The 25,472-nt window shown below is 43.5% G+C and overlaps 1 protein-coding gene across 2 annotated transcripts in view; it reads left to right on the plus strand.

Annotated features, from left to right (window-relative positions):
* The first annotated feature begins 1,768 nt into the window (after positions 1-1,768).
* Positions 1,769-25,472, plus strand: part of SETD7 (SET domain containing 7, histone lysine methyltransferase) — a 50,284-nt gene continuing 26,580 nt past the window's right edge. Inside the window, exons 1-3 of one of the 2 annotated variants that reach the window (XM_042935447.1) lie at positions 1,769-2,056; positions 9,844-9,973; positions 23,465-23,666. In XM_042935447.1, coding sequence (XP_042791381.1) covers positions 2,017-2,056; positions 9,844-9,973; positions 23,465-23,666 — 372 coding nt within the window. In that variant the 5' untranslated portion in view covers positions 1,769-2,016. The remainder of the gene's footprint in view (positions 2,057-9,843; positions 9,974-23,464; positions 23,667-25,472) is intronic. The other variant, XM_042935446.1, reaches the window with a different exon arrangement.

The following is a 25,472-nucleotide window of genomic DNA, read 5'->3' on the forward strand; positions in this document are numbered from 1 at the left end:
GTGGGGGAACCTCAGGGTGGTCAAGCCTAGGCTGGCAGTCCTTTGAGTGATCTAGACCAAGCTGGAGGGAACTTATACCAGCATAGCCTAAGCAGGAAGAACTCAAAGTGGTCTAGCCTAAGCCAGGAGACCTCTGAGTGGTCTAGCCTGAGTCAGGGGATCTCAGAGTAGTATAGTATATGCCTGAGCAGTCTCACACTAGAGCAGCCTAAGCCTCTTCTCCCCGGCAGGAGGAATTTTCACTCTGTTCTAAAGATCCCAAGGCCCCTCTGCAGGTCAGCAACCCCAGGACCCAAGTATCCTAACTCCTGGTCCAGGGCCATTCCCTCTGTTTCTGAAACCAGTCAAAAGAGATTGAAATTCCTGGCAGTGAATGGGACAAGCGTCCCTAACATTGTTGTTGTTGTTTTTGTTTCACAAAGAAAAACTGAATTTAAGAAGAAACTCACAATACTCGATAAAAATATCTAGCATTTAAGCACAAAGCCGAAAACAAGGCGTGGTCTCCGGGTGCTGGAAGTACTCTGAAATCCCCAAAGTCTCATTCGTTGTTCTGAAAACAAAATGGAACAACTTTCTTTGCTCGCTCCTGTCCCCTCCTCCCGTGCAGTAGCTGTTCTTGGCAGATGCCCAGAGCAGCACCCTGTAATTCCACGGTACATTGTGTACATTTGCATATCCATTTAACCAGCTATTTACAGCCGCCCTTTACCGCCACCTGTAAGAGGCAATGCCACAATGACAGTAAGTGGCTGGGCCGGGAACTGGGTGCCCCGTCATTTTCTCCACTTGAAGAGCCCGAATCTATGGAGTGCTTGGCACTTGGAGAAACAGGGAGACAGCTGGGGCATCACACGTACAGGGCGGAAGGCGCGAGAAGGAGGCGCGCCAGACGGAGGGTCGTTCCTCGTTAGCTCCACTCGGTGGCTTCTTTTCCATCACCACAACCGCGAGGAGGAACCTGCCGGGCCTTCCCTGCGGCTAGTTCCCTGCCTGATAACGAGCCCGCTGCCATTTGGATTTGCTGAATTCCCGAATCAGTCGAAACGCCTGACAGTCCCGAGGAGGGTGGGGACGCGGAGCGCTGGGGTGGGAGCCCCAGCCCGGAGAGGAATCGGGGCTGGATGTCACCCCCTTGAGTCTGGGAAACCTGCTCACGGATGTGATGCGGCGACGCAGGGACACCTGCGCTCCCCTGCGTGCCTCACTCGTGCAGCTCCGGGTGGCAAACGGGGTAAAGTGGGGGCGGGGGCGAGGGCGAGAGGAAGTTGAGGTGCTGGAGCGTCAGAAACGCTGCCTTGGCTTCCCATGCTCTTTGGAGGCTGTCCCGAGGCGGGGCTGGAGGGCTGGGCACGGGGGATTTTCCAAGTTGCCCCAGCACAGCTGGAGGGCGAGAGTTCTCAGCACCACCACCCCCCCCCCCCCCACCCGGAGGACGATAACCGGGCGGTCCCAAGTACCCGCAGGAAGCCCGGTGCGCAGGACCGCGTGGCGCTCTCGGAGCGCACCCAGCCGAGCAGAAGCAAAAGATAAACCCTGATGGGCTCGGGGGCTGGTTGGCTGGGGCGCAGAGTCAGCGCGGACCAGGAGCGCCTTTCGTTTTAAGGAGCCTTACTTCTGGGAAGGGACAGGGAACTGTCAATCAGCGAGGGAGGGAGCGCACCGGCGCTGGGTGATGTCAGCGGATCATCTGCTCGATAACAAAGAGAGGGTATTACAGGAGAAAGTTGCAGCGGCGGCGGCGGCCACGGCGGCACCCCGAAGCCTCGGCGGCTAGGGGCCAGCGGGCAAAGGGAGGGGGGGGGGGAGGACGAGTGCTGCCGCAGCAGCTTAAGACCAAGGAATTGAAAGGGCTGTAGGGGGAGGCAGTGCGAGCCAGCCCCGACTGCCCCTCCTCTTCCTCCTCCTCCTCCAAACTCGCAGGGTTCAGCCCCAGCGCTCGCTCAGCCGCCGGGAGCACCGGGACGGACGGGAGGCAGTTGCGAGGCCCAGAGCTGGGCACCGTCCCCAGCCGCCATGGATAGCGACGACGAGATGGTGGAGGAGGCGGTGGAAGGTACAAGCTTTTCTCTGGGGTTGGGGGAGGAGGCGCCGAGGGCTTGGAACGCGGAAGGAGTGGCGGGCTGCGACCCGCGCGGCGCCGGGCCCCGCGGCCGCCACTGTCCCCTACGCGGGTGGCCCGCTGCCCGGCTCGGGCACGGGCCGGGCAGCCACGGCCACGCCGCCGGGAGCGCGCACTGCGCGGTGGGGCGCAGGCCAGGAACTGGGCTCCGCGGGGCCGGGGCCCCCGGGAGGGTACGGCCGCTCCAGCCCTCCGGCCACCGCCTGCATCCGCCCTCGGAGTTGAGAACCTGCCCCGCACTCTGGCCTTCCCCCTTTGGGGGATGGAAGCCGGGGGGTGCGCAAGAGGACAGGCCCCCCGAGACCGGCGGTCTCGGTGGAACGACCCCCCGGCCCGTTTTTGGCAACCGCAAGCCCCTCTCCGGCTGCCAGCCCTTTCCTTCCGCTCGCCGCTGCGACCTGCGGTGACCGCGGCCGCGTCCGGGTCCGTCCCCCGGCGCAGCGCACGGGGCCGAACCAGGCACGTGGCAGCCGCGGCCGGGGCGGCCGCTTTTCCGAAAAGATGAAATCATTGCAGGGCAGTGAACGCCGCTCCCGACCCGGGGCTTGAACGCACGCCGACCGGGAGGCGGTGGCCCTCGCCTCTAATGCCCCCGAGCGAACTCAGTCAAACCACCCCTCCCCCTTCCTGCTTCCGAGCCCGGGTGCCGCCGCCGCCACGCTGTACAGGCGCGCCGCAAGCCCTGACCGAAATTGCTGGGTGACACTTAACTTTCTGAATTCCATGCCGTTGGCTGTGGGTGATATCACCGCCTTGGTGTCGTGTTTCTCCGCCCCTTCTCTTCTAGCGCCCCTCCCCCGACTTTTCTCGCCACTTTGTTTTGCCGAGTTTCTCCACCTCTTTTTTTTTTTTTTTTTTGCTAGTTCTAAAGAGCGAGGTGGGGACGTTATACAATCTACTTGTTTGTATCAGGAGATGTTATGATTTGGTAACACTGAATATTGGAAAATACTCTTTAGCGTGTTTATTTATTTGATTCCAACCCAGACAGTGCGTCGTGATGTTTTGCAATGTTGTGTGGTATTATTCGAGAATATTTTAAACCAAGCATCCAAGTAAATAATTTTAAGCTTTTGGTTGAGTCTGGTTTCTATCTAATTTGTATAAACAAGTGCTCATAAAAGGTAAAGAAAAAGTAGCAACACTGTACAAATGCATAAAGATACATTGATTTTTATAAAACATAACTGACTCTGTTTGCAGTGACCTCGAGGTCTTAATTATTCTGAATTTTCTCAAAATTATCCATCTTGGTGTAACTGTTAAAACTTACTCCTTTATCTAGTTTCAAAGGCTGTTTGTTGTTGTTTTAATTTCACAATGTTGTGAACTCACAGAACTGTTTGTCTAGTAATTAAAGCCAATGTTGGGGGCTCAGGGGGCACCAGAGACATTGATTGAGAGGGTTCATTGGAAGCCTTCGTTAAATTTAAATTATTGACATCTTGTGCCTTCATGTTAGGAAAGATAAATGAAAAACATGCTCTCTTCGAATTGTTAGGGCTTGTTATTCTACAGAGTTTACTTTTACTTGTAAAATTTTAATGCAAACCCTTGATCGCAGACAGTGCTCCCCAGGTTAGACCACCTTTCTTTTTGAAGCTTTTTAGAAACATAAGGCCCAGTTGTCCACAGTCCCTGGGCTTCTTGTAAAATGCAAACAAGCAGCTTTAGAAATGTTTCTGTTGTTTTGGGGGATTCTGTATACAAACAAGAAAGAATCTCTTATATAGGACGGCCATATACATTACCGTCCCAAATCAGAATGTGCTTGAGAGCGAGAGGGGTCATGGTGGAAAAAACTAGTTTAAGCTTTGAATGTTTGGGGCAATCCAGGACTCACGGTCACTCAGTTGTACCTGACAGTAAACAGGTAGAGCAGCGCAGAATCTTAGAAGCATCTAGAGCTCAAACTCAGTATCTACAGCATGTGTGTGTACACGAAGTGAACTGTAGCAGTTGGCTTTTCTCGAGCCATTGTTGGCCTTTTTAGTGCCTCTGTAATAGTCTTTACTTATCATCTACCACATGCATGGGAGACTGGTAAAAGGCTAGTCTGAATATCTTGGTGTCCAAGAATCACCTACCTCTCTCCATGAACAGAGCCTCTGTTCTCAGCAGTTTGAATGTCTTCGCAATTATTATCATTGCTGTGATTGTTGAGTTCTTATTGTGTTCATGCTCTGTGCTAATGTTCCACACACACATTATCCACTCCATCTTCTGAGGTGGGCACTAATATTATCCTAATTTTACAGAGGAGGAAACTGAGGCACAAATCCAAGGACACTCAGTGAGGTAGGAGATAAGCTTGGACCTCCAGAACCTCTGTCCCCCCTACCAGACTTTCTCCCTACATTTTTCCTTTTATTTTTTTTTATTATTTAAAAAAAAAATTTTTTTAACGTTTATTTTATTTTTGAGACAGAGAGAGACAGAGCATGAACTGGGGAGGCTGAAACAGGCTCCAGGCTCTGAGCAGTCAGCACAGAGCCCGACGCAGGGCTCGAACTCACAGACCGCGAGATCATGACCTGAGCCGAAGTCAGACGCTTAACCGACTGAGCCACCCAGGCGCCCCCATTTTTCCTTTAAAAAAAAAAAATTTAATGAGTCATTCAAATATATGAAATACTTGGTAACTGAGTGTGGAAGCAACAGTTAAGTATTCTGTCAGTATCACTTCTTATCACTCCAGAGGTTGGTTCTGACAGAGTTCAGTGACCTTCAGAAAAATGTAGGGGAAAGAGAATTTAGCTTACAGCCCCTCCAACAGACTTCTTGTTTCTTCTTTTTCTTCCAACCTAGCAGTTTAGTCTGGGGAAGAAATTGATCTTTGCAGGATCAGAGTTTGTATGTTGGTTCTCTGTCAGGGTGGAACTGTAGCCTAGGTGAAGTTCTAGGCTCTGAGCAGATGAATCCCGAGGGCAAAGGTGGGTGGTGGAGGGAATATCGGTGTACTCCTATTGGCTAGGCGCCTTTGGGAAGGTAGCAACCCCTGGCCTCAGAGGGCCTGACAATGCCACCTGAGATCCTGCGGTGGCTTTTTAAAAAACTCTTCAAGGCTCATTGGTTCAGTAGGAAGTGATGTTTAGCTTTGGGAACAGAACTGTTTATTACTAGATTTCTTTCTTTGTCTACCCGTAGGTACAAAGATGAATACAAGGTGGTCCTTAATTTCATTTTAAATAAGCATTTCATATCCAAACAGATGAATTATGGTGGCTGAGAAGTAACACTTACTTCCAGCTTGGGGAAGTGGATGGGGAAAGATTTTCCTGGAAGAGGTGGTCCAGAGTTGGTTCTGGTGGAGAGAGGAGCTCCGTGAGTGCACACAGGTTTGGCATCTTGTTGTGACATAGGCACATTCAGAGACGAAGCATTCAGTTCTGCTAGGAGGGCCGAGGAGAAGAGTGGAGGCTAAGACGGGAAGAGGCTGTGTCATGGGCCGGTGAGGTGGATTGTGTGCTGAAAGCAATAGGAAGCTATATGGGCTTTTTAGAGCTGGGAATGTCAGGCCCAGAGCTCTGCTCTGGGAAGACGAACCAGCAGTGGTGAGCAGGATAAGGGATTGCCTAAAAGGTTCCTTAAAATAATCCAGATAGGTGGTTAAGCAGACAAGAAAAAATGGAAAGGCTCGGAGAAATAGAGGAGACACTGAGGAAGAATACTCAAAAGGAGGAAATATCAGAATTTCCAGAACTATGGAGCCAGAAAGAAAGTAAACATCTCAATGTTCCACTGCCCCCAACTGCCTCAAAATATTAAAAATATTTTTAAGGCCCCCTAATATCTGATCCTGTCTGTCTCTAATAAGGTTGGCTCATGTTCTGTACTTGGGAAAAAGGCATGCTCAGTGCACTGGGAGCACCCTCTCCCTGTGGGCCACGCATTAAAATCAGGACCCTCACAACTAATAATTGAGCTCTCACAAAGAATTACTCTCAAAAATCAGAGTATGTTTTTAACAACCAGTGTGAATGCATCCTCACAAGGGCATGTCCTTTGCACAAAACAGAATGTATTGTGCTTGTATTATTATGCTTGTATTATTGTGCTTGTATTATTATTACTTTTTTAAAGCATCCCTGTTCTACAAAACCAACAGTGCATGTAAGGGTCTCTTGTTCTGAAGGAAACACACACACACACACACACACACACACACACACACACACACCCTGTTCTCAGATCTCCTGTGGGGTAAGCCTGAGGCAGTAAGCAGCCAGTGTCTGATCCAGAGGGAATTTCCTTTGCCCAAGTGTCCCATCATTACACAAAATACAGGTCTGGTCTTGTGTTCTTACAAGGATACAGGAAAAAAGCTCAGAGGTAACTCCAGGGGGAGATTTTTAACTTTCTATCTGTTCAGTAGGTAATGATCTTTAGAACAGAGTGGAAAAAGTAAATTTTTCCTTCTCTAACCTCTGTAAATATTTAGAATCGTGCTGCGGACAGATACATGGCACACGAGCCAGGACAGCATTAGCAACACAGAACAGTCATTCAAGTGAGTTCCCCTTGTTGTTTGGGTCTGGTGTTCAACCTCTGTTTGGTGGGAACTGGCCCAGAAGGCTGTTGGCTGTCTTGGAGCATTTTACAAATTGACCTCAATGAGAGCAAGGAGGACTGGTGTTTCTCTCTGAGTTAGGTAACGCTTGGAAGGGATAGGAATTCGGAATCAGGACATGCTGTTGAAGATCCTGGTGGTTTTTTTGAGAACCTTGTTAACTACAAAGGCTTCTTCCGCTTCTCTTCCTGGGTCCTGCGGATACCTGCCCCTAGCAGTACCTTCTTCCGCCAGCAGCAAGGAAGAAAGGGCAGTTTGCTAGGGTGCCCTTCTCTAGAGAGAAAAGAAAGGATTGAAGGAATTGGGAAGGGGCTTTCAATATCATTAGCACGTTCAGAGTAGTTAGTGTGTTTCTTAGGTGCTTAGCATTGGCTTCCTCAGATGAGGCAATAAGCTTGGAATGTGGGGGGTTGTGGTAAGGTTTACTTTAGATAACAAGGAAGGACATCGCCCATTGGTTTGCACACTTTTTTCTTTTCTGTATAGCAGTAGCCCCTCCGTTAAACGGCCATTACTGACCGGACAAATATTACAGGATGTTATTATCCAAAGGGTGCTTGCATAAGAGTTGTACCAGAGGATCTTCTATGTTGCAAGGTGACGTGAGGGCGTCACATCCCGATTTCTTCTCTTCCCTACAGTTCTTTCTTTGGAAAGTCTCTTTGTTGTTGTTATTGTTTTGGTTGTGGCTGTTGTTTAGATACAAAGCTCTACTGCGAGGAGAACCACTCCGGGCTATTAAATATTCAGGGTGGAATTCTTGAACGATCACAGCCTGTAATTTCCAGCTTTTTAACCGATCCTGTCCATTGATAACATCATCCTCCTTTTGGCAAAGATGAGAGGAAAACAAAACAAATGAGCCAACAAGGGGTCCCGCTGATAGAGGGACTGATAAAGAGAGAAGGAAGTGTCACACGTCACATGTCCACAGTGTCACCCGAGAAATGATGGGACATCTCTTCCTGGCCTGTGGAAAGACACATCGACACAAGCATCCTTCTTCATGGAATGGGACGGAGTGATGTTTTTGCTTTCATCTCGCTGGGGATCAGTACTGGCCCTCACAGTGCTTTTAGTATGTTGTATGACACTTTAAATTTTCTCTAATTTTCCACTGCTGAGGATGCACCTGCAATGTATTATCCAGAAGTAGGACAGGACTGTTGTGAATGAGGAAAGGTGCAAATGAATTTACGCTGGACTTCTTCCCCCTTGGTACTCATGAGTATCATAATAGTACTCTGGATGTCAAGTAGAAACACAAGTTTCATCATATGTTAACTTTTTAAAGTCTGAAATACGTGAACTGTTTTCTGTGGGGAAAACAGTTTCAACTAATTAGTAACTGCCTCAGTATAAGGCTAAAATGATTATTCTGATATTTATACCTAAATTATAAGTAGAGTGCTAAATTCATAGAAATGTTAATCCTAACATTTCATAGAAGAAAGCTTTTAGCTATACACTGAGTGGGTTTTTTTTTTTCTATGAAAATACAAAAAAAAAAGTATATTCAATTTACTTCAATCAGAGAAATGTTATCTGTACATGTTTAGGAAATAATTGTCCAAATTATTTCACATGACTCAAGTATCATTGAATATGTCATGTATAGTTAGTTTCTGGGGGAGAGAAAGCAATTGTGGCCTAGTAGCTTTCTAACCACTAATTTCCTGGCTCTTTGTAGGAAAAAAATTTGTGTTAAGAGGAAAGGAACCATATTGATTGTGATTTATTTAAGTAGCCCTGTTTTGCTGTAATATTCTAGGTAACTCATTCTACACAGAGTCAGATGTAGCGATAAGACAGTATATTTGTTCATTGTTATTTTATGTTTATGTAATCAATAACACAAGTGAAGAGGTTTTTTGTTCTTCATAATAATGCTTATTACTTAACCTCTCTTCTAAGGGATGATTTTTTTTTTTTATCATGTTAGAAGAAATCATTTTAGGAGACAAAAGCATTCATTGTGGTGATATAGTTTGTGTTTTCTTTTATGTCTGTGAGCCATCTGGAAGCCACATTTAAGTGTTTAATGTCCCTTGCACTGCACACGGTGTTTAATGCTTTCATACCTTTTTCATCCATGACCCAGGTTGTTAACCCAGGAAAAGCCAGTAGATTAATTATTGCCTTCATTTTCACCCACCTCCATAAAATTAGCTCACCAGAGAAACTGGGGAGACATCGATGAGGTGACTCCTGGGTTTTATGAAATATGTAGAGAATAATAAAAAAAAAAAAAAAACCTAAATATTGACTGTATACATAAATGTTAGAATATACCACCAGTCTGTGATCCAGGAAGAACCAGCAATTTAAGGATCACAGTATAAGTGCTGCTGATGTTCAAAATCACTACTTAAATGGCCATGTAGATACTTCTAGCTGCATTTAAAGCACAAGCCCTCTGAACATCGTGGTAGAGGGTATATGACAAGGTTATTACTAAACATTCAAAGCTGAAATGAATTGCAACATAAAGCAGTTAGTTCAAGGTTAAGCTTAAGTTCAGGCTTAGAAGGACTAGGAGTTCATGTGTTAGTACAATGAGGTGTATAAATGTTAGGGCAGTTTGAGACATGGCTATGTCCCTTGTTGTTCAAACTAACAAGCAGTGAGGTTTTCAAAAGTCACCTGGCTAGCAGTCCTCCACATCATACTATATAATAAGCTATAAAATCATACTGTATACTGAGTTCTACAATTAGATAACTTACTGCAAAGATAATGTACCTTATAATAGACTATAAACTGGTGCTCAGTCACATTTCAATTAAGCATGATAGTTTGGGGACATTAGTTCCAAATAGAAGCTTCGTAGGGAAGTACTTGGTAAATTGAAACATGCAGATGTTATTATTGGTAATAACTTTTAGTCCCCAGTAACATGCAAGCTTATTTTTTTGGTTCATATTCTGAAACGTGTGTAAGTCCCTCTGCTGTGGTCCCCATCCATTCGCAAAGCGTACCTAACAGTCAAGTTGATCCTGCTGATGCAGGCACAGAGACCTTGACATTCACTGTCCCCTCAGGCAAGGAGGGGATGCTGCTCAGGGAACTTGCTGGCAGGATCTGAGCACGAACATTTCGGTGGGAGAGCACTGAAGATGCTAAGGTTTGCCTTGCGGTTCCCTTTCTCCAGGACACCTGGATGATGATGGATTGCCACACGGGTTCTGCACAGTCACCTACTCCTCCACGGACAGATTCGAGGGGAACTTTGTTCACGGAGAGAAGAATGGACGGGGAAAGTTCTTCTTCTTTGATGGCAGGTACCACTCACAGTTGTGTTTTGTTTTGTTTAGGGCGGGTAACCAAATTACCTTACTTGAAGGAATGGTACAAATGAAATTTCAGTGGGTGTTTTAGTACAACTGATAGAAAAGGCGAAAGCAACCCCAATATGTAAGCACTGCCTTGGGGACCAAGAAAGTCACTTGTGCTGCTGTGGGGAGGCCAGCCTCAGGCTTGGGTCCGTCATCACTGCCTCCTACGGCGTGCTTGACACAGCCACTCTGTCACGCCAGAATCGGGGGCTCCCGTCGCACACCAGTCGGTTACGTGCGTCCCAGTTCTTTGATGGATTCCACCTGCTCCTCCAGCGAATGGGTCTCCATGAAGTCCCACAAATGGGGATTGTTTTTGTCAGGGGCCAGTGTGGGCAGTTCTCAAGTACAACACACTCAGTCCACTGCATGCAGCCCTTTCTCCCAATCACGGTCTGGTTTCTTCACATCCCAAAAGAAGATGCGGCCAGCTCGTGGGTTCATGATTTCCTCAGCATACTCTGTCCTCATGAGATTAGTCAAGAAAATATTCAGCAAAGCTCTTCAGAACCACATCATCAGGGGTCATGCAGTGAGACATGTGACAGGTAAACATAGGAGGCATACAGCTCCAGACCCACAGTGTTTGAAATACTGCTCTTTGGGATAACCTTCATTATGTGTGAGACCTTAGTGCTGTCTTAACTAGTATGTTCTGCTTAAAATATGTTTCCCAGCAGAGTTCTTGTTACTGTCCTTTCGCCTCCTACCTGACAACGCTGTGAGGCAGAAGCTCCTTCCCCTCTTGAGATAGGTGGGAATGACTGTAGAAATGACTTTCTCTTTCGAGAAGAGTTGGAGTTGCACACACCCAGCCTTTGAACCATGACTTCTAAACCTTGTCAGCTTCAGAAACAAAGAGCAGCCACGTGAATTTCTCTAGCATTTGGAGGAATTCTGAGCCATGCGAGGACCAGCTCTCTTTCTGACCACTTGGTTGGGTAATGTGGAAATGGATTTAGCTAAAGCAGGTAGTAGGGTTCTGCAGGGCACAGGGCAGAGCAACTGCTTCTAAGCTCTGGACATTGGTAATGAGCTGAAGCTTCCTAAAACATGGATTTCCTTTGGGAAAGGGAATGTCTAAGGTGGCAGTTCAAGGGTGATCGAGAGACTGGTTTGTGATCCAGAATCCCTTTTCTATAGATGGGATGGGTTTTTTTTTTTTTTTTTAATGTTTATTTATTTATTGGAGAGAAAGAGAGAAAGGAGAGCACACACAAGTGAGAGAGGGGCAGAGAGAGACACACAGAATGTGAAACAGGCTCCAGGCCCCGAGCTGTCAGCACAGAGCCTGACTTGGGGCTCGAACCCACGAACCATGAGATCATGACCTGCGCCGAAGTCAGGTGCTTAACCAACTGAGCCACCCAGGCACCCCTGGAGTGGTTTGTTTAAAGTTTGTAACAGTCCCTCAGGCTCTCCCATTATCTGATACAAGGAAGAGTAAGGAAAGCAATAAAAACCCATCATAGACTTTTTGTTAAATTGTATTTTCATTATTAATTCCAACCTTCTCTTTCCCATTGTTCCCAACCCCACACCACATCTCCTTTTAGCTGAGGTTTGCTTGCAAACTGTTCATTTAAATAGCCAGATATTTCCTTTATTTTGCCCTGCTGTGGATACCTGGCAGATACCTGGGTCCCATTGAGGACTCTTAAGATTTGATATCAATGCTTTCTTCTCTCGCGGTTCCTTTAACCTCTCCAGAGGGAAACTTTTCCTGCCTCATTTTCATAGCAGTTTGTTTATACCTCTTTTCTGGAAAGTGTCACTTCTTACCTCCTGATGCTGCAATTATTCTTTTATTTATTCATTCAACAAATTTATATCTCTGTAAATGTCTTATTTCCCCTATAAGACAGAGGTTTCCTTGAGGGTAGAATCTGTGTCTGTTTCATCTGCTACTACATCATGGCACTTTCCCTTAGTTTCATACTAACAAAAAAAAAAGTCTTGCTGAATGAGTATGGGAGCTGAAAGAAAAAGTAGAATTGTAGAATTCACCCAGAGCACCCACTCCACTCACCCACCCCCCGCACACAGTCATGCTTTAAATCTGGTAGTTTGGTGATCATACCCTGTCATCCACTGACTCGGGGAAAATAGTCCAGCAGATTTGGTTTAATTTCATGTTGGTTACTTGTTGCTTCCCAGACCTGACACACAGTGTTGTAGGGCTAGACTGATCTTCCGCACCAGTGTGCTAAGAATGAGCTGTGTTGGCTCCAAGATACTGATCCTGTCGGCTCTGGGGGTAGCTGGGTGGGACCTGACACTTCCCAAGCACCTCCCTCCCTCTGTCAAGTTAGTAAGCTAGTCACTTCTGGCTGCGAGTAGTTTCATCCGTTTACCCCTGCGGTCAAGTGTACGTGTGTCACAACACGAAAAAGGTGAAGCACTATGTCAGGTGTTAACACTAGGCCAGTAACTACCTATGAAATAGAAATAAATTCATGGACTTTTTTTTTCTTTTTGAAGCACTAATTCATGAGTTTTTATACATACCACGCAAACACCTGTAGAGACTTAGGTCAAATAGTAGAATCAAAGAATGATGGTATTAGCAAGGACCTTAAGAGGTTATCTTTGTTAGCCTTCTTCAGATAGATGGGGGCTAATACTTTGAGGGGAGAAGGTCAGTATCACTGCTTTTATGACATGTGATGTAGTGGTGTCTAAGTTCTTAAAAGGTCACTGTCACCTTCTTTCTTAAGCCCAATACTGATCATATTATGAGACATCTGCTAAAAGGATTTGCCATAAACATTAGTGAGATAATCTTATGACTGAAAAAAAAAAAAAAAGGCAGTGGAATCTCTAAGTCTTTTTAAGGTGGGTATGAGATGTGGTCATGGAGAAGTCAGCTGTTTTTCCAGAGAATAGTACCTTAATTTCCATTTGCCTATTTATTTTTCTCCCTACTACTGCTCCCAATTTTCAGGGTCTGATGTATTGGGTTAAAACAAAGTGGGGACCTTGTGCTTTCACTGCCAGTCAGGAGGCTTTAGTCTGAAAAACTTCCCCCAAAAAGGCTGAAATCAAGGTTTTGAAATAACAGATGAGGAAACAAAAGGTAAAAACTTTTAGAGTTTTTACAAGCTGTTCACACCTGTAATGCTGGCTTATGTTTCCATCAAAGGGTTTGTTTGCAATTGCCAGAACCTGTTTGGAAAATCGCAGAGTGGTAGTGACAGAAGATTTGGCCCAGTGCATTCTAATCTTCTATGAAACCTGAAACTGGATGTGGCATTTTTAAAACCCACTTTATGGAGGTGTAATTCACCTACGATAAGCTGTACATATTTAATATATACAACTTGATGAATTTGGAGTCAAGTACATATTTGTGAAGCCATTACCACAACCTCTGCCAAAAGCTGGGCATGTGATTTATGAGAGGGTTTCAAGCAAATATAAATTTATATCAGGGAAAGTCTAGAATCACTTTTCTACTTTACGTACAATATGATAATCCTGAATGAGAATTTTAAACATTGAGATCACCAGGAAAATTGGCCCTGTTAAGTTTTCAACCAAGTTCCTAGATAGAAGCAGAATATTTTATTTATTTTTTAAAATTTGCAGGTATAGTAAATACTTTTGGTAGAATAACAGACTTTAAGAAATACACCAGTGTAGGGGCGCCTGGGTGGCTCAGTCGGTTGAGCGTCCGACTTCAGTTCAGGTCACGATCTTGCGGTCCGTGAGTTCGAGCCCCGCATCAGGCTCTGAGCCTGGAGCCTGCTTCCAGTTCTGTGTCTCCCTCTCTCTCTGCCCCTGCCCCGTTCATGCTCTGTCTCTCTCTGTCTCAAAAATAAATAAATGTTAAAAAATTAAAAAAAAAAAAAAAAAGAAATACACCAGTGTAAAAAGTGAACACGCTTCCCCTTTTTTTCTCACCCCCACTCCCATGCCACAGAGATGTGCACTGTTGGTGGAGAATTGAAGCATCTTAATTAAATATATGCAAGGTAAAATCAGGAAATACCTATCTACTTCTAAATCAATTTAAATAGCTAAAATGTACATGGTTTGCCTTTTTACTATGATCTCAGCCTCAGACTGTTCACTAGTTTTGAGATCTTAATCAACAGTTGGCCTTTTCTTTTAGATGGCAAAATGTAGAACAGAAAAACTTATTAAAACTGGCTTAAGTCAGAACCCAGACTCAGACCAGTCCTTCTTTACCAGATCATTTATCCCACAAATTAGGTCCATGAAAATGGACCTTAGTTTTTAAATTGTCTTTTCAAGCAGCTTTGTTTTCCATTTTCTCCCCCTCTGTAGAGAAATGAAGAAAGTGTCCTAAGACTAAGATTAGTTAATTGGTACTTAACATCGGCTCTGGTCCTGAGATGAAGGCATTTATGCAGTGAGGAGAAAGGAATCTTGAGGCTTTGTTGATGAGGCCCTGCAGTCTATCTGGCCCAGTGGATTCACTGGAGTACTGTGGTGGAGTATTATGAAAATGTTTACTGTGCAGAATACTTTGATGTACACATCTCTAATTTTTATACTAATCCCCAGGTCTGAATGTTCATTTTTCTAAAAATTTTAAATGTTTTTTATTTTGTTTTTGAGAGAGACGCAGTGTGAGTGGAGGAGGGGGGCAGAGAGAGAGAGAGAGAGAGGGAGACACAGGATCGGAAGCAGGCTCCAGGCTCTGAGCTGTCAGCACAGAGCCTGACATGGGGCTCTAATCCATGAACCGCGAGATCATAACCTGAGCCAAAGTCGGCCCTCAACCGACTGAGCCACCCAGGCACCCCTAATAGTGCATTTTAATGCATTTTTTCCTTAATTGTTCTCATTTCAACCAAGATTTATGGATGTAAAGGCAATTTTGCAGAACTTTTTGAAATTTTAGAATGGTAACAAGAAAGAGGTATTTGGCTTTGGGCTGTGGAATATTAGGGAATTGTGTGGTTTTTAGCCTGATTATGAGTTAAAGTTGAGTGAATTCATTTAGTTATATTTTTTATATTATCGGTGCTCCCCCTTGATGTGCCAGTTAGATTTCAAAGTATTATTTACTACTCCTGGTGTTGATTCCCTACACTAACGTGTCCAGCTAAGAGGGCTTTTTGTAGTTCATCATTGGCCAAATAATCTAAGCAAAGGTGTCCATTTGGTGAGCCACTGAGAAAGGCTGCCATTTTCCAGGTGGCAGGCCCATGCAGGATTTCTTGTGTTTGGTTTTTAGAAAGCACTTGGTCACATTTCAGGGAAACTGGAGCTGGAATGGACTTCTGAAGTCATGTATTCCAGCCTCCCACACAAGGCAAAAGTCCCTTCTATGTTCCTGATAGTCATGAAGCTTTTGCTGGAACCGGGCTCAACGAATACATTCATCTGTATTGTAATGAACTGTGCTGATGAAAGCAATTCCTGTGACATACAGGAAGCAAGGGAGTGGAAAAGACATGGAGAACTTTGATACCATTTGTTCCACTTTGGACACGTTCCCTTCGTAACAACCTGTGAAGTAGGCTTTGTAATCCTATTTTACATGTGAAGAAACTAAGGCACAGAGAGGTTAGATAACTTGTCCAAGGCCACCTTAGTCAGTAGGAGCTGCAGCTGAGATTCAGGCCAAGGTGAGTTGACTCCAGAGCCTTCCTCCTCTCACTACACCTACCAGTCTCTTCTAACGAGAAGCAAGGAAATTGCTCTGACCCTGACTGCCTTTCTTTCTTGCGTTAAGTTTACTTGAGGTCACTCATTAGCAGTAATTGTGACAAGTTCAGAGTCCTGGGGCGAATGTATTTACTTTCTCAGAGGAGCTTGAACAGCCTTGGTAGGAGCTTGGCAGATTGATGGAAAGTTTACTTGAAGAATCAACCCACAAGAGCTCTGATCTAGTGAACTTGTTTCCTCATTTATAAAGTGGGGATAATGATACCTACTTCTCCAAGTTGTAAAGATTGAATGAGAAAACCTGTAAAGACCTTGCAGAGTGGAGACTCCCTATGAGCCAATTCATGAGAAAACATGGATTTCTTTTTGTTTACTCTGTATCTGCATTTTTCCAGTTTTATGGAGATATTATGGACATATGATATATGTAAGTGTGAGTGTACAACATGATGATATGATACATTTATATTGTAAAATGATTACCACATTCAGGTTAGTTAATACCTCCATCCACTCATAATAATTACCTTTGTTTTTGTTGTGATAATATTTATTTACTTACTTATTTTTAATGTTTATTTATTTTTGAGAGAGAAAGAGAGAGAGCGAGCTGAGGAGCATCAGAGAGAGAGGGAGACACAGAATCGGAAGCAGGCTCCGGGCTCCAAGCTGTCAGCACAGAGCCCGACACAGGGCTCGAACTCAGGAACTGTGAGAAGTCAAAGTCAGATGCTCAACTGACAGAGTCACCCAGGCACCCTGATTGTGATACGGTTTAAAATCTACTGTCTTAACTTTCAAGTATATAGTATGGTATTGTTCATTATAGTCATCATGCTGTACATTAGATCCTCAGAATTTATTCATCTTATAGCTTGAAGTTTGTCTCCTTTGACCAACAACAGCTCCTCATCTCCCCCTCCCTGAGCCCCTGGCAACTGCCCCTCTATTGTCTGTCTTTATGAGTGAGGCCCTTTGAGATTCCACATGTAAGTGAGGACACACAACATTTGTCTTTGTCTGACTCATTTCACTTAGCATAATGCCCTCAAGATCAAGGATGGATTATTATTTTTATTGTCTTTTATTATTGCTGTTACTATTATTTGTTGATAACAGTGGCTAGCAGAGTTTCCTTAGGATTTATTTTTAGGGAGCAAAACTAAATTTCACTAATTGCTCTTCAGAAATGTTACTGTCAGGGGTGCCTGGGAGGCTGTCGGTTAAGCATCCTACTTCGGTTCAGGTCATGATCTCACGGTCTATGAGTCTGAGCCCCACCTCGGGCTCTGTGCTGACAGCTCAGAGCCTGGAGCCTGCTTCGGATTCTATGTCTCCCTCTCTCTCTGCCCCTCCTCCACTCGTTCTCTCTCTCTCTCTCTTTCTCTAAGCAAACAAAAATAAAGTTAAAAAAATGTTACTGTCATCTTGAGCCTTTATAATAATCAGATACGACAGACTCACAGATCTATTAAAGGATAGAAAAAAACTTTAAAGACAAACAACACATTCTCTTACCTGGAAGCATGATAGTGTTCCATTCAGCTTGCATATCACACCTTAGAAGAAATTGAAGTTTCTCGAAGATACAGCCCTAGTAGATGGCTTGGGTTTGTTGTTGATGTTCTTCTTATCTTTACTTAGTTTTCAACATTTTAAGAGATAATATGTAATATAATGCTGTATGTCAATTATATCAGACTTCTAAAAATATATAATATATATTGTCATATAAAACGATTGCTGAAACAATGTTTTAATACTAAGAGTCACAATTTAATTTGGTTAGAAGTGAGAATTTAAAGTAGAATTATGATTCATTTAAAATTTCTCTCTTGGTTCTTTTTTTTAATTTTAATTTTATTAAAAAAATTTTTTTAATGTTTTTATTTATTTTTGAGACAGAGAGAGACAGCATGAGCAGGGGAGGGGCAGAGAGAGAGGGAGACGCAGAATCTGAAAGAGACTCCAGGCTCTGAGCTGTCAGCACAGAGCACGACGCGGGGCTCAAACTCGTGGAGTGTGAGATCATGACCTGAGCTGAAGTCAGACGCTCAACCGACTGAGCCACCCAGGCTCCCCCCGCCCTTTTTTTTTAAGTAGGTTTCATGCCCAGCACTGAGCCCAACGCCAGGCTAGAACTCAACGACCCTGAGTTCAGGACCCTGAAATCAAGAGTCAGAAGCTTAACTGAGCCACCCAGGCACCCCCACCCGTCTTGGTTCTTATATTACTATAGCTGACCAAAGGAAGGGAGCACAGTGGAGGACGGAACAGAGAGTGGAAAGCCCAAAACATTCTAGCCCCCAGAATACCAAGGAAAAGCCAAAGCTGTCAAGTCTCCTAAAAGCACTTTTTGTATTCAGTGTTAAAGAAATTTTTTAACATGAGAATACAGTAATATGTGAATAAAATGCAGATGTGCAGGGCACCTGGGTGGCTCAGTCAGTTAAGTATCCAACTCTTCATTTCAGCTCAGGTCATGATCTCACTGTTCGTGAGATGGAGACTCCTGTGGGGCTCTGCACTGACAGCACGGAGCTTGCTTGAGATTCTCTCTCTCTCTCTCTCTCTCTCTGCTTCTCCCCCCAAAATAAATAAATAAATATTAAAAAATAAAATAAAATGCAGATGTGTCATTCTAGATAAATAATTATAAAAATTCCCCATTTCTTTTAAGTTAGTTTTTGTAATTTATTACCAGAAATTTAAGTATGAGAGCTTTGACAAAATAGGTAAAAATGGTCTGAGTGTATATGTAGGGAAAGAAATTTAATTAAAATTGATGTTTCAATTTTCTCCACATTTCTGGTTACTTGATTCAGATGCTGGTGCCAAAAAAATCTAAATCAAAAGACCATTTTTGTAGTTTAACATACCAAAAGAAACTGCCAACGTGTTGAAAGAGACTTTAAGAAAATACAAGTCAAGAACATTGTATTCAGTATGTTCCCATTTTTATTGAAACAGCCACAACAAAGGTGGGAAAGTACACGATATATACACAGGGGGAAAAATCTTAAGTGGTACATGCCAAATTGAGAAAGAGTAGTGAGAATTTCTACTTTCTACATCTTTGTAGCGCTGGGGTTTTTTTGGTTGTTGTTGTTGTTGTTGTTTGTTTTGCAATGAATACACGTTACTTTTTTCACTTAAAGGAGCATTTATTCCATCCTGCCATGCAATGGATCACTCATAAATTATTGCAGATAGAGGAATCTTTCTTGCTTGTTTTTTTTTTAATTTTTTTTTAATGTTTATTTATTTTGAAGGGGAGAGAGACAAAGAATGAGCCGGGGAGGGGCAGAGAGAGAGAGGGAGAATCAGAATCCAAAGCAGGCTCCAGGCTCTAAGCTGTCAGCACAGAGCCCCATGTGGGGCTCGAACTCATGAGCCGTGAGATCATGACCTGAGCCAAAGTTGGAAGCTTAACCAGCTGAGCCACCCAGGCACCCCTTTTCTTGCTTGCTTTTAAAGTACATTTAGGGGCGCCTGGGTGGCTCAGTCGGTTGAGTGTCCGACTTCAGCTCAGGTCACCATCTCGCGGTCCGTGGGTTTGAGCCCCGCGTCGGGCTCTGGGCTGATGGCTCGGAGCCTGGGGCCTGCTTCTGATTCTGTGTTTCCCTCTCTCTCTGCCCCTCCCCCGTTCATGCTGTGTCTCTCTCTGTCTCAAAAATAAATAAATGTTAAAAAAAATTAAAAAAAAATAAAGTACATTTAAAGCAGTTTTATACATTTCTTTGACTATTCTAGTATCTCATAACTACTTCCCCGATGCTATTTTAAGCCTGGTTTCTCAGTAGAAAGCTCACCATCAAACCCATGAGTGTGCATGTTTAATAATAATAGTTATTATTTATTTGAGCAGTCCCTATGTCCCAGATGATCTTCTAAACTCTTGATAGATATTAACCCATTTAATTCTTATAGTAGCTGCAGTTGACAAGTGAAGAAATGAAGCACAGAGTTTCAGAAACTTTCCTAACTTGCAGACTGTATGCCTGTATACTGCATATAAAGAATACTCCCTGCACTTGAGTAACATTGTTACTATTGTTATGTTCCCTCTCCATCTTCTCAAAGCAAAATTAGCCCAGTTTCCATTTCCATTCTTTCATTTAGAAAATAACCACTTGAAGACAGGCTGTGTCCATATGTTAGGGCGGGGATGCTTGGATGGATAATGCCTAATTTGTTCCTATAAAAGGTTTTACAATCTAGAGAAATATGACACGTAAGTTGGCCATCATTAAAGACATGGATAGTCCTGTGATGGTTCATGATGAGGCTCCAGTGAGAAAGATGGACCATGGCTGCAGAGGTCAAGGTAGACTGGGGGAGGTAGGGCTCCATGCAGAGAGTGGGTAGGATCTGGGTAAACCAGGATTAGCAGACTTCCTCCAAAATGCAACTCTCAATCCAATTTCCACAAGAAGGATTAGAAAGCTACTTCTCAAGTATTCTCAGAGAGCAACAATTTAGCTGCCACAAAACAGTGCCATTTTTTCAGTTTATTTCTTTTTTGAATAGAAAAATGCCAGAGGCTTGAGAAGACTCATTTTTATCCCAAGGTTATTTCTGTTTTGAATGAAAAACCAGAAAATGTGGCCCACAACTTTTTTCCTGGATGTGTCCTCCGGGATTTATAACGTTTGGTTATAGGAGTGCCTGGGTGGCTTAGTCAGTTAAGCGTCCAACTTTGGCTCAGGTCATGACCTCTGGGTTCATGAGTTCGAGCCCTGTGTTGGGCTCTGTGTTGACAGCTCAGAGCCTGGAGCCTGCTTCAGGTTCTGTCTCTCTCTCTCTTTCTCTCTGCCCCTCCCCCACTCGCTCTCTGTCTCTCTGTCATTCTCTCAAAAGTAAATAAACATTAAAAAAATTAAAACAAAAAAGTGTTTGGTTACATATATTTTACAGGAAGAAGCAAGCATCACATGGTATGGAAGCTAAGATATAAAGAGGTGTGCTTGGGCTCAGCGAATAAACCAGTGTGAGCGACAACTATAGAACAGGAGTCAGCAAACGTTTTCTGTATAGGGTGAGATGGTAAATATTTTAGGCTTCGGGGACCGTATCCAGTCTCTGGTGCAACTCTGCAACTCTGCTGTTGTAATATGAAAACAACCACAGAGGACACGGAAAGGAATGTGCGAGGCTGTTGCAATAAAACTGCATTTACACAAACAGGCAGCAGACAGTGATTTGCCAGCATCCCCTGGAAGAAAAAGTTAGAATGGCAGAACCTTTCACACCAGACTAAAAAGCTTTTATTTTCTTTCCTCGGTGACAGAGGATTTCAAAGCCTTGTCATTTTTATGGCCCTAGAGAACCCAGTTCATGTGATAACATGCCCCTTTTGTCATCAGATTTCATCCAAGCTATCATACAAATTTGCTAAGGGGGCTAAGCTGTTTCTTTCAAGCAGGTGCTGAAAAATAACGCAGTAAGTTTGCTCTCCGGTGCCTTAAGAATTTGCATTTGTGAGGGCCCCTGGGTGGCTTAGTTGGTTAAGCATCCAACTTGGACTCAGGTCATGATCTCAAGGTCCGTGGGTTCAAGCCCTGCATCGGGCGCTGTGCTGACAGTTTGGAGCCTAGAGACTGCTTCAAATTCTGTATCTCTTCTCTCTCTGCCCCTCCCCAACTTGCACTCTGTCTCTCTGTCTCTCAAATATAAATAAACATTAAAAAAAGATTTTTTTAAAAGAATTTGCATTTGTGCAGCTTTGTCAGTTGGGCTAAGAGGGAAATAGCTGTTTGTTTTGGTGCTATGATACTAACGAGGACAGGCTCCACGGTAAGAGGATGGGACAAACTCCTGGGGATGGTTACGGGGAAGTATGTGCAAGTCCATTTTATTGTTTCAGGGATTTGCAAGACCCATGCCTTGTAGATTTGATCATCAACCTGAGAAATACTGGCAGACTCGTCTGTCAGGGGATAATTCTGCTCAAACACACATAGGAATGTTTTGAATGCTCCCTGAGAATCTAGTCAATAGGGTTCCCAGGTTTAGCAAATAACAATCCACAGCACCCCGTTAAAGCAGCATTTCAGATAAGCAACGAGAAATATTTTAGGATAACTGTGTTCCCTTCAATATTAGGGACATACTTAAACTACAAAAACTATCTGTTGTCTTTCTGAAATTGAAACCTAACTGAGCATCCTATATTTTATCTGGCCATCCTAACTGTGAAGATAGATGATGAAGTTGTTTTTCGCACCACCTACTGCATCATTGCATCCGTTGATTTAGCTATCTTTCAACAGGGTTGTTGTTATTTTTGTTTGTATTTGTTTACTTATTTTTTGGCTGTTGGGAGAGTCTAATGACAGTCGAATCTCATTAGTTCCAACCTCACTGATACAGAATTGTGATTACTTATGCAAGGGCTATACTAAAGTGCACTTCATTCTCTTCATGAATTTACTCTGCCTGTTTATCACTGGTAGTACAAACAAAACTGAAAGAGAACTATTTATCTCCTTGGGAGACTACTGATCGTGTAATTACAGTGTGATCAGGGGCTACTGTGTTGTTTAGACTGTGCTTTTCATTTAATAATTACAGCTCACTCTGTCATTCAGTAAGCAAGACAAGACCTTACCAGGCATAGTCAGGTGCGACCACCTTAGTCCTCATGGCCCCCTTTGCGTCCCATCTGTCCCCACTACACAGTGTGTGCCTGCCAGCCTCTACTGTTTGTTTATTTTGTTCATCATGCTCTCTAGAACCTCCCACAATGCTCGCTACTTAGAAAGCACCCTATAAATGGTTGTTGGTTGAATTGATGAATGGACACTATCTGCAGGTCCTAAAACAAACTGTCTTTGTTGCTAATAAACATCTTACATTTTAAATTTTAAAACTTATTTGAACTGGTCTTTCCCTTATTCCAAATTGCTGTACATAAAGGGAGTTTTTGGTGAAGTTAGTTTCATTGCATAATGACCTTTGAGAAGCTGAAAACATACTGAAATTCCAAAAGTGTTTTATGAGGAGCGATGGAGAAGTTACTGTAATATCACCATGAGCATCCCCGTGAGCTTGCTTCTGTTCTAGAAGTATGGGTCTCGACACTGTCGGGCTACTAATGATATTAGCAAGGCTCAGCCTGCAGTCTTCCTCACTTGCCCCCATTTGCCCTGATCATGCACACACACACATGCACACGCACACATGCACACACGCATGCATTTACTTAAGTAAATTCCCATATATCACCCAAAGAAATGGAAGGGGTTCTTTTGATTGGCTACCAATTATGATTGTCACCCATAAGTAATACATTTAATGACTTAAACAAACACGTAGACATTTACATTCTAAACCACTTTCGTATTATTAGATACTTATATGTACAAGCAATCTAAAAGAGCTTGAGAACTACCAGTGAGGTCTGGACCCCTCTTGAGGGAGTTAAGCATCAATGGTTTATGTGTGATATGTCACCATTTCTATTGCCCGGTATGGGTCGGCATCTTAGCCTTGAAACGTATTCAGATGAGGCTTGTTCTCAGCTTCCCCCTGCACCTTTGTTCTTCTCTATTTCTGCTAGCAGAGAAAAAGGATTAATAGGAACCAGGAAGTTAAGAAGTAGATCTCTCTCTGTCTCTAATGCTACCTATATCTCGGGAGTGTTTTTCCTAGCGATCTAGGGAATTCAGGAGATGGGCTGAATACAGGTCAGCATCAAACCAGAGCTGGGCATGCAGTGCCTTTCATGTGGTGCTTTCTTTTCAGAGAGCACAGTCATGATCTGACCATTCCCTTTTGTTCTCCCTTCTCTCACAGCACCCTGGAGGGATATTATGTGGACGATGCCCTACAGGGCCAGGGCGTGTACACTTACGAGGACGGAGGCGTTCTCCAGGGCACGTATGTAGACGGAGAGTTGAATGGTCCCGCCCAGGAGTACGACACGGATGGGAGACTGATCTTCAAGGGGCAATACAAAGATAACATTCGGCATGGAGTCTGCTGGATATACTACCCAGTAAGCCTGGTGACTGTTCATTTTGCTGGAATGTAACATGTTTCAAGCCGATGCTTTGACTCCTCACAATGAGGAGTAAAATGTACTCTCTATGTTAGAAAATATCAATCTGTGAAATTTGAGACTCACAGGAGCTGAAGCCACCAGCTTACAAGGTGTGCCCCTCACTGTTACTCACTGTCCACTTAGATTGGTGATCTTAGCAACTACTATTCATTCCTCTTCAGTGGTGTTTTGGAAAAGAAAGAATAGTCGTGATTCAAACAAATCAATCGGGACAAAGTGGCTTTATTGTACCACTAATAAAGACCAAAAAAATGCATGCTTTTTAAAAATAGTCTTCTGATATACAGAAAGAGATGGAATATTTCATTGTTGCACTTCATTCTGGTTCTCATACAGGAGACTGATCCAGCAATCTCCCATCTTTTGGGACTTACCGCACTGTTATTACTTGATTGTACAACCCTACTCCCTACTTTATAAGTGATTTATGGCTTATGTTGTTTAAATTAAGGTGATTAAAGTTACCTTGCCTTTGAGTATTTGGTAATATTTCCCAATATTTCTAGGGTTTACTGGAGCAAAAAGATGTGGCAAAACTCATTGGGTTGGGAATTAATGCTCTAATTGTTGTTTGCATTTCAAATATCCCATCTGTTATTAGTTAATTTCCAGAAAATTTGTCAGAAAATAGACCTTAGAAAATATTTTAGCTAAAATTTTATTTTGTCCAGGGCACCTGACTGGTTCAGTGAGTAGAGCATGTGACTCTTGATCTTGGGATCATGAGTTCAAGCCCCATGTTGGACAAAGAGCTTACTTAACATAATAATAATAATAATAATAATAATAATAATAATAATATTTAATTTTGTCCAGAGCTTAAGTCAAAATACAATTTTTCTTACTCTGAGACCTATCTTCTTATGATTAAAAAAAAAAAAAAAAGATCTATTACAGGTATAACAAGAAAAATAGCCCCCAGCTAAATCTACTTACACATTATTGTTCTTTAAAAATAAGTTATACTCGGGGTGCCTGGCTGGCTCAGTTGGTGGAGTGTGTGACTTTTGATCTCAGGGTTGTAAATTTGAGCCCCACATTAGATATAGAGATTACTTAAAAATAAAATCTTGGGGCGCCTGGGTGGCTTGGTCGGTTAAGTGGCCGACTTCGGCTCAGGTCATGATCTCACAGTTTGAGGGTTCAAGCCCTGTGCCGGGCTCTGTGCTGACAGCTCAGAGCCTGGAGCCTGCTTCGGATTCTAGGTCTCCCTCTCTCTCTATGCCCCTCCCCGGTCATGCTCTGTCTCTGTGTCTCTCTCTCTCTCTCTCAAAAAATTAAATAAAAATTTAAAAACAATTTTTTTTTAAATAAGATTTTAAAGGGGCGACTGGGAGGCTCAGTTGATTGAGCATCTGACTCTTGATGTCAGTTCAGGTCATGATCTTGCGGTTTGTGGCATTTAGTCCCGTCAGGCTCTGTGCTGACAGCGCAGAGCCTGCTTGGGATTCTCTCTCTCCCCCTCTCTCTGCCCCTCCCTCACTGTCTCTCTCTCAAAATCAGTAAATAAACTTTAAAAATAAATAAATAAGTAAAATATTTTTTTAAAAGTTCTACTCTAGGAGCAGGGCAGAAGGAAAGAATACCACAAAAGATCTTTTAAATGATTGCCCAGACATTTAACATATCTTCTTAGTAGGCTCTGCAATAGATCAAAAGTCCTTTCAGTCACTGCCTACAGGGCAAGCAGGAAGAGGGAAGTGGTGCAGGTTCTTAACCAGCTTAGGAAGACAGAGAGGT

The sequence above is a fragment of the Panthera leo genome, chromosome B1 (assembly GCF_018350215.1).
Source record: "Panthera leo isolate Ple1 chromosome B1, P.leo_Ple1_pat1.1, whole genome shotgun sequence".
Taxonomy (NCBI): Eukaryota; Metazoa; Chordata; class Mammalia; order Carnivora; family Felidae; genus Panthera; species Panthera leo.